At 42.9% G+C, this 10000-nt stretch overlaps 1 protein-coding gene across 3 annotated transcripts in view; it reads left to right on the plus strand.

The window, feature by feature from the left end:
• LOC138042097 (cytochrome P450 3A9-like) overlaps nt 1–10000 on the plus strand; it is a 16852-nt gene that overhangs the window by 2785 nt on the left and 4067 nt on the right. For all 3 annotated transcript variants that reach the window (XM_068887844.1, XM_068887845.1, XM_068887846.1), the window contains 4 exons: nt 376–672; nt 6843–6977; nt 8582–8954; nt 10000. The exon at nt 10000 is cut by the window's right edge and continues 4067 nt beyond it. In XM_068887844.1, coding sequence (XP_068743945.1) covers nt 376–672; nt 6843–6977; nt 8582–8954; nt 10000 — 806 coding nt within the window. The remainder of the gene's footprint in view (nt 1–375; nt 673–6842; nt 6978–8581; nt 8955–9999) is intronic.

Here is a 10000-nt window from a genome sequence, read left to right on the forward strand (position 1 = left end):
AGCTTGATTAATGGCAAACATGTACAAAAGGTTACCACACCATGTTTAATAATGTGTGAGGTCAAAAATTTATATGATGCTTACTGTACCAAGTACAACGGAAACCATAATTCGCTAGTTTTAACCCATGTTGAACAAGCTAGTCCCAAGTGCAAAGCTTCTTGGCTTAGTTGACTTGTTGGAAAACTCAGTTCGGTGAATAGTTGCTAAATGGCGCCTGATAGGTGTTTCATGGCGACAACAACATGACTGCCTGCTAAGCAGGCTAGTCCCTCCTGAAAATAATATGAACTCTGTTCAGTCGATTATGGTTCTGTGGGCACATTTTCATCAAGTGAGTATATTGTGTGAGATCTTTTTCTTGTTGTTTTGCAGCATTGGGGAAAGCAACTGAAAAATTATAAACCCAAACACTTCATCGATGTAGAAGTTTTAGATGACTTAAGTCATCTTACACTCGATGTGATTGGTCAGACTGGGTTTGGATACAACTTTAATACCATTCTTGGTGGTGACAGTAAAGTGTCCAAAGCATTTGCGACAGCATTTTCTGCCTTGGATTTCAATTATTTGCTCTGCAAGTTTCTGATCCCTTACTTTGAATATCTGCCTCTAGCTGCGAATAAGAAATTCAAGTTGTCAAGGGAAATCACAGACAGCACTGTTCTGGAGGTATCGCTATTTTTTATAGCAAAGTATGGTAATAATTATTATTCTTTTGCCAGAACATTCTTAATGTTAGGCTGCGAGCAATCTCTGTTTTGCTTTGGAATCCGCCGAGAGAAAGTAATATCTGAGGAGCGAAGCTGCAAGTCGTTAATAGCGCTTGCTTAGGGAGACGTTCGCGCTACTCGCGACTCGCAGCTTCGCCTCTCGGATGTCATGTTCTCTGGGAGGATTTTTGAGCAAAAGAATGACTGCTGGCAGTCTATCTTAATGTGTGTTATACTAGTTGAAATGATTATTCATAATTCTTTGATTCTTAAAAGGGCTGTCAAAATGATATTTTAGAATAAAATAGATGTTAATGCTGGTAAGCAAATACTGAGCAGCGCCTGGGAGGAGAGCGTGACTTCCCATCACGTGACTACCTTATTTGGCTCTTTCATTCATCCTGCCATGCGACCCTTCTCAGTTTGACATTTCCAAAGCTCAACCAGTTCTGTTTTTTCCGTTCAGCAATTTAATCTTTGCTGGGGAATTTGCTGACCTCACAAACGTAGTTTTCTACGCCCCCTGCTACCTCAAACCATTTATTTATTACTGGAACTCGGGAACAATTTATTGAACGGCTTCACACCGTTGATCCTTCCGCACCATCTTGTAGCTCGCGTACACCAAGCGTCCATCTGACCAGCAGGCAACGACCTTCCCGCGCTTTCCATTTCCTTTATCGGTAAACCACAAAGCGTTCTTCCCTCCTCTCAGAAAAGTAAGCCCAGCTCGATTCTTGTCGGCATATTCTGTATGTTGTTCTGCACTTCTCACTTCTTTTCCCCGAAGGGCGGTAGAGATGTTCCCCTATCAAGCGACTATTCGATTACCCAAAGGAAGTTGCGGGTTTGGCATGGCCTTCCTATGATGTTGACTTTCGTAGGAAAACAGCCACAAACCTCCCCCTCCAAAACAGATATCTAACCCAGGGTCCAAATTAACTTGTGCATTTTGACCTGTTTTATGGATACCAGAAAGCAACGACCGCATGGTGTTGTGTATGCGTCAAGCATTATCTTTTTGCTTTCAAAAGCGCACATTTTGGAGAGAAAATGTATCCTACCTCGAATGCATATGTAATAATGAAATCTATCTGCCCCCTAGTTTGTCGAAAATTTCAGCTACGGAAACACCAGTCACACCCTGTCGAACACAAGCCGCCATAGCGTTACATTCCTCACACCAGTCCTTGAATCTCTTTACTGAGGCGTTTTTCCCCCTGCAATACATATGTTATGAGAAACGACGGCTTGTGACGTTATGGAGGTTGTTAACGGAAAAACTCCTTCATTTCTATTTCAAAAACAGTTGCAGGATAAAAAGTAAGACACCTGTTGGCCAACAGATCTGACCTTAACAATAGGTTGCCCACTGGCGACCAGTTGTGAAATTCTGGTCGCCAGTACTCAATTTTTTAGTCGCCTTAGCAACCAGGAAGGCGCAATTTCAGACCCCGTAACCTGCCTCCAGAATAATCCCCATTCACCCCTGAGGGAGCTTCTGGGAATGGCCCGGAAAGACCACTACTACCTTGACAAAGCCCTTCCCGTTGGCCTACGGAGTGCCCCTTCATTTTTAATCAGCTTTCCGTATCCTTTGAGTGGTTCGTTACGCATTATTTAAAGATCCCTTCCATCATCCTCATCATGGCCAGGTTGGGGGACAATGTTTTCGCATTGGCGAGTGGCAAAGGTGAGTGCAACTAACTAGGATTTCATAAAAATGTTCAATGTCCGATAGAGAGTAGAACGTACTGTGGGGGATTTCTTGTTATTCTAGTTCTTTTATTGAATTTGAATAAATGGAAGCGGATCGAAGTGAATAGTTGAGAGTTGTGCGATTCAAGCTTGTAGAAAAAGTAGGCGGGGCTAACTTAGGGAGTAGCTGGCGAGGTTTTATGATTGTCGGCTTTAGGTGGGGGCCTCTACCCATTCTGGACGATTTTCTTCGTTGTTCCACCACCTCCCCTCCTCCCTCTGTGCAACAGCCATGCGTTAGATTCTTACCCCCCTTACCCCCCCCCCTGACTTCATCGAGTTGAGTATTTCCCCTCCCCCGAGAAAAACCAGCCCTACCCAAGTTCTGGAGTTTACTGGAATTATGCTTTACTCTGTCCAAATGCAGGCTAGGCTCCCTGAGCATCATTTAATGAGAACCCGCACTGTCGTTTCCGATGGTCTCCAAAAGGGCTCTTTTTTCTGCATGATCTCCTGTCCCTCATCCGGGTCCTTACAGTTCGCTTGAAAGAAGGTTGATACGCATAACCAACCTACATGTAACCCACAGTCTCCAAATCATGGCAGGTCTTTTTCCTTAACAGGGAGCTCTGGAAGATGTTGTCTTGTGGCAACCTTTTTTTTTTTTTCGACTAGTGGAATGTGATCGGTCTGTTTCCTCCCCCCGCCCTCCCCGTTCGACCTGCTCACAAGTTCACCCTGATCTCTTTCATTACTCATCTGTGCAATACAGTCTCCTACGGCAAGATTATGTTTATCTGGCAGCACTTGACAACCTTTACATTGAGTCTGGCTGTCCCCTGGACCTTCTGGCAATGCCAGCCCTTCACAAAAGTTTGAGGGGGATCAAGCTCTCCCATGGGAATGCAAGAAGGCTTGCCACTCGATCACCTCGTCAGTTCTCCATAGCATCTAAGTATACTAAGTTACAACCTTTTCAGTCTACAAATCTTGACTCCTTTATGTTATGGGCTGCATTTACCCTTTCATTTTTTGGCTTCTTAAGAAGCAGTGAATTTACCTGCAATGGCAATTTCGACCCTCAGTCCCATCTTGCTAGAACAGACATTTCTTTCCATCCCAACATCCTTCACCCTACTTCATTTGACACTGCAATTTAAAAGTCCAAAACTGACCCTTTCTGGGAGACAGCCAGGCTCACTTTTGCAAGGTCAAACTCAGACCTTTGTGCATCCTCTGCCCTGCAAGATGATACGCTCCAAACTGCAACTCAAGACCCTGGCCAGCTACTCTTCAGCTTCTCCTGTGGACCAAATCTCACCCAGACTTCACACACCAACAACTTTTGGTCTCTCTTAAACCTCTGTGACAATGACAGCTCCTCCTCTGCTTCTCACAGTTTTAGTATTGGTGCTGCTACAACCGGCGGAACCACTGGCATTTTCAACTGGCTCTTCAAATTCTGGGTCGCTGGAATTCTAACTCATACCAAGCTTACATCAGGACTCCAACGGAAACAATATGTCTGGTTCCTCAGTCATTGGCCTCTTGCTCCTCCTACTAACAATCCCCTGGAATCCTTGAGAGCACTTGAGTATCTCATTGAGACTTGGGTTTTTCTAACAATCAGTAATGATCTGACAGTTCCTTGGATAACTTTCTTCATATTTTGCTGTATCGTCCTGAACCTATAGTGTTTTCACCTATGGGTACAGCAATCATGTTGGCATCCCCCTGGAAGCCTGCTGTGTGTTTGCACTCCCCCCACCCTCATTTCTCCTCGATACGATTGCCTTTAATTCCCTTTTTCAGCCACATGCCAGCCATCACATGGGTGAAAGCACTATCCTAAGCTTAATGCCATGTTTCTCCTTTAAAACAAAAAGAAAACAAGGCCCATTCGGCACTTGAGGGCTTTCTGTGACATTCTCTTTCCTTGGGCTTTCTGCCCTCTCAAGTTCATGTAGTACTATTGCAAATGACTATTTTGACAGAAATGTTTTGCACGAGGGTCCTATCCCCTCCAGTCAAATGTGTTGTGTGAGGGTCCTATCCCCTCCAGTCTAATGTTTAGTGCGAGGGTGCTATCCCCTCCAGTCTAATGTTTAGTGCGAGGGTCCTTTCCCCTCCAGTCTAATGTTTAGTGCGAGGGTCATATCCCCTCCAGTCAAATGTTTTGTGCGAGGGTCCTATCCCCTCCAGTCTAATTTTTTATGCGAGGGTCCTATCCCCTCCATTCAAATGTCTATTGTGAGGGTCCTATCCCCTCCAGTTAATTGTTTTGTGTGAGGGTCCTATCCCCTCCAGTCAAATTTTTTTTTGTGTGAGGGTCCTATCCCCTCCATGCCAATGTCTAGTGTGAGGGTCCTATCCCCTCCAGTTAATTGTTTTGTGTGAGGGTCCTATCCCCTCCAGTCAAATGTGTTGTGTGAGGGTCCTATCCCCTCCAGTCTAATGTTTAGTGCGAGGGTCCTATCCCCTCCAGTCTAATGTTTAGTGCGAGGGTCCTTTCCCCTCCAGTCTAATGTTTAGTGCGAGGGTCATATCCCCTCCAGTCAAATGTTTTGTGCGAGGGTCCTATCCCCTCCAGTCAATTTTTTTGTGCGAGGGTCCTATCCCCTCCATTCAAATGTCTATTGTGAGGGTCCTATCCCCTCCAGTTAATTGTTTTGTGTGAGGGTCCTATCCCCTCCAGTCAAATTTTTTTTTGTGTGAGGGTCCTATCCCCTCCATGCCAATGTCTAGTGTGAGAGTCCTATCCCCTCCAGTTAATTGTTTTGTGTGAGGGTCCTATCCCCTCCAGTCTCTATGCGATGCCCATTGGCTTTGGTTTTTTATGCTCATGTCGTACTTTCGACCCCTATCTCCACTTGTCGGTTCTCTCCTTTCACCTTTGGGGCAGGCAATGTTTGCTTTTCGCTATTGCAACTCCGTGGAGATGGGGTCATTTTTTCTCCCTGTCAAATTGGGAGCAAAACCACTAAATGGGCTTCACACAGGGCACACCTCGTTTATCTCTCGGCGTTTTGGGCGGGGAATTGCTGCCTTCAGCCCTGTGCTAAAGCCCCATTAGGGAGGGGGCATATTGTTACTCTGCTGGACTAGGTTAACGTGGCCCCAGGACATTATGCCAGCAACTATGCCCGCCTTGCAGTACAGGCATGAGGCACCCCCTCGGCTAGTTGCTGAGGCCCCTCATCCGGTGGTCCATACCGGCGGTGGGTATTATCCGTGCCTTGCCAGTACATTCCCTGCCACTCGTTTACGCCCAAGTTGTATGTATTGTCTTTTATTGCGCACCAAAGCATTAACTTGTCAAAAAGTAGGTGCCCAATTTAGAAATTAGACGTTGATTGTTATTCGAGCGCTTAAGGCGTGAGCTTGCTAGGGGGTTCTGGGGGTATGCTTCCCCAGAAAATTTTGAAATTTAGATGCCAACATTTATCCCTTTTTGTGTTTATTGTCATTCTTTAACCACTTCGTTGGTGATTGCTCTACTGAGTAAGAATCCGGTGAAATGAAATGAAATCTTAATCTTGAGGACTGAAATCACAGAAATTGTGTGGTTTTTTATCCAATACTCAATCTATGCAAAAGGTAATGAAAAGGCAAACGAGAGGGAAAAAGTGTGTTTAGCATTGTCTGGCTTGGTTTTTTCAGGGCAGACGCCATTTCAGCATGTGCAGAAGCCTGCGATCCAGTACAATGAAAATATCCCATGCGTTCTATAATAAGCCTTTGTTCAGAGGATTTGTTACACATACTTTTTTTCTTGAACTTCGTAAAGTTTTCAATTTTTGTTCAGATATAAACAGCGAATTGAGGGGAAAGTAGGCGGCCGAAGATTCATTGGTAAGTAGGTGGCCATTTCGGCTGGCTACCGGCCCATTTTGACAGCCCTTCTACATGTACGTATTAGGTAAGAGAATTTAATATATTCTTCTCAATTTGAAAAAAAAAAGTAGGTCACTGAATTCTTAATAGTTTTTAAGATATTTTCCAAAACCTGAATTTTGTAGGATCCTAAAGCAGTGCTGTACCGTAGCCATGGCAACATTGGGTACTCGCTGACATCCTTAAAAAAATTGGCTGACAACAACAGTGGTCAAATATCAAAACCTTGCCCTACTGAAAGGATCGGTCGGACACCCACTGTTACTTGTGGAAAAGCCTTTCGAGTCTCCATAAAACTTGATTATTTTTTTCATATTTGATGGTTAGATGGATGAATGGCTTGTTTGTCACTTTAAGATATTAATGTGACGTTGGCGATGCAGATACGGAATGTAATGATTATAAAATGTGATGACTGTGTGATGTAGTAGTCGTTGGAGTAATTATTTGCAAATGAATGACGATTTGATTTATGAGAAGTCTTAATTATCTTTCCGCATTTATTGCTAAATAAAATAACAGTTCATCATAAAACAGGTTATTCAAGAGCGTCGTAGACAAAAGCGTGAAGGGAGCTATTCACCTGTGAATAAGGATCTTCTTGATCTGTTAATGGATATGTACGATGAAGAAACTGATTCAAGAATGAGTGATGAAGAATTAAGATCCCAAGTATGCTTATGAATTTTCTTTTTGCTTGAATGATGCTGGGAAACTAAGTTGCGTGTACATTCTAGTAATTTGCCATGTTTCAATTAAGTAGGTGATAAGGAACAATGCTGATCAATAGATCATTTTACAGTTTTGTGCTCAGGCCTTTGAATAAAAGCGAGGGTGGAGTTGACCTTGTTTTGATACAAACCTCACTGCTTTTCTTATGTCAATAGAAACTCGTTATCATTACAACAACATGATTTACATAAGAAAGCAATGAGGTTTGTATCAAAGCAAAGCAAGGTCAACTCCAGCCTCGCTTTTATTCAAAGGCCTGGTAACTGAGCACAGAACTGTAAAATGGTCTATTCTCCACTCGTACAAATCCCATCACATCACACCTATTTTAGCCCCCCAAAGAAATTTGCGCAGGCATTGTTTTCGATTTCTCTTGGGGACATTTTCATGTCCCAGGAGAAATTGCAAACAATGATTATGCAAAATTTGGGGGGTAAAAGAGGTGTATTATGGGATTTGTGCAAGTAGAGAATATAATAATGAACTGAAAAAAGGCTTCGTATTCCGTTGGAGCCACCTGAAATTTTCAGGCGTCTATAACAGACAATTGCTTAAATGCAGGGAAACGGTCGTTTCGCCCACATGATGATTCGCTTACACTTGGGTCGTTTCGCTCACAAAATTTTAGTGCAGATTATCGTGATTTCCTACACAAAACGTGGCCAAATGTTGGGAAATTTAGAGCATTTGAATCAATCGTGCATTTGCTTTGGGTTCCGTTCTCAACGAAGCAAATTTTGTGGATGGTATTCTCAAAAGTTATGTGGTTATTGCGCGGCCTAAGGGCCTTCTGTACGAGAGGTCCTGAGTTCGATCCCTAGTGACCTCACATCCTCGCTTCGACTTCTTTCCACTCAGTGTCACTTCAGGTAGCTTAAAACGGAGCACCAATGGAACGTGGGGGGTAAAATTAGCGCACCGCGGTCGGCTTCCTTGGAGAATACCCTCTAGAACCTAAGAGTTAGGGTAAAGGAACTTCCTACGTTAAATACGGTGTACCTTTACCTTTACCTAACTTGTTTTTATTACAGTAGCAGTTGAGTATCGCTTGTAGTCATTTTAATACATTGGAACATGCGTTGGCGAATCGGCGTAAGTGTAGGCAAATCACTGTGTGGTCGCAACGACTTGTCGACGAAAGGACTGTAATCTCACGTAGCTTGTAGACCGCGACCTTTCGACCGTGCACTGCTGGTCTTTTTCGGGCGATAAGGGAACATCATGTCTACAAAGTAAGTGTCTACATCGTCAGAGAAACGATCATACTTCTTATTGATTATTTACCACCACGACGACAAATAATCACCCATATTATGATGTTTCATTTACATCATTGTAAATGTGATTTTTGGGTGTCAAAATGTCGTAAAACGGCCGGAGACTTCCATTTTCGCCGTTGGAGTGTGAATTCACTTCTGTTTTACTGTATGGAAGTTTTGATATTTTCAAGCGAGTCAATTAAAGTGTTGCACTTCATTCAGCATTAGTAATCCTAACATTCAGCTGATCAGAGGTTTACTTGGCAATGTGACCTTTTGTTGTAGGTTTTCACCTTTATTCTGGCGGGCAATGATACAACTAGTGTGGCCATGGCTTGGACCCTTTACGAACTTGCGAAGAATCCGCAAATTCAAGAAAAACTGAGGAAGGAGATAGAAGCTGCCTTTCCAGACGAAGAAGAGCTGACATGGGAGAAGCTGGAGAAGTTGCAGTACCTTGAAAATGTTGTCAAAGAATCACTGCGACTTCATCCTCCAGGAGATACTCCTAGTCGAGTTGCGTTATCAGATGTTGAAATTGGAGGATATTTCGTGCCAGCAGGAACGTATATCCTTCTTCCCATTGATGCAATGCAACGTTGTTCTTCGTTTTGGTCAAATCCTGATACCTTTGATCCCGAACGCTTTCAGGAAAATGGTGATTATTGCTCTTTTTGAGTCTTAAGTAGTTTACTTTTTATTTCTACCAATAGAGATTCTTCCATATTTTCTAGTTACGCAACGGAATGAAAAACTTAAGCGCGCGTTAGAAATGAGATGGTATAGTCTCCTTAAGTTTGCTATAATCAATGTCATATCCAAGATGCGCAAATGAAATAATAATTTTATTAAATATGAATAATTCTGAACGTTTGGGTGTTTGGAGATTTCACTTTCCGCTACATTTTTTTTCAAGTTGGCAATACTTTGCGCATTTATATGCTCACCATGGTCGCCATCGTCAAGCAGGGCTGATCTCGCCTATCTGTAATTGCTCTTTAAAATGCACCTAAACTCAAATATCTTTCATCTACAATATTAATCTCCCCACCAAAATTAAAGCAAACATGTTTTTAATTACCATTCTTACCTCAAAATTTCGTGACGTTAAATCGAGAATAGATCCATGCCTCTCAAATCACGGTCGTGGGTCCATAATACTGCTAGTTCTGCCAAGTTTACGTGGCTTGTATGGCACAGAAAAAGCGAAATTCCGGATGGCAATGCTGACATACGTTTGCTTTGGATGGGGAGATTTATGTTAGGAACGTAAAATATTTGTGTTTAGGCGCAACAAAAGAAAAATTACTGTGAAGTTTGACGACTTAAATCCTCTCCGTTCTTGAGATACAAAGCGAATTGTGACACCTGGAAATGGTCCCGTAAAGTTTCGGGACCTTCGGGAAACGGGCCCCAGAACGGTTCAAACGCGGTATCGGTGTTTGACAAGGTGTATGTGACAAAAATGGGATCTTTCTTGGAAAGTCATATGCATAATTATAATTTCAAACTACACCCATACACAATCAATCTAGTATAGCATGGAAACGTTCGGTAAATATCACTTCAAATATAAACTATTTTTCGGCGTTTTTGCTGGGTGTATTTTTATAGCATCCGCACCCATTTGGTAAAAAAGTTTTCTGACTGACGTCTTCGGCTTTGCAACGTAGGCTAACTGCATTGTTGACCTTTTTTGACAGA

The sequence above is a fragment of the Montipora capricornis genome, chromosome 3 (assembly GCF_036669925.1).
Source record: "Montipora capricornis isolate CH-2021 chromosome 3, ASM3666992v2, whole genome shotgun sequence".
NCBI lineage: Eukaryota > Metazoa > Cnidaria > Anthozoa > Scleractinia > Acroporidae > Montipora > Montipora capricornis.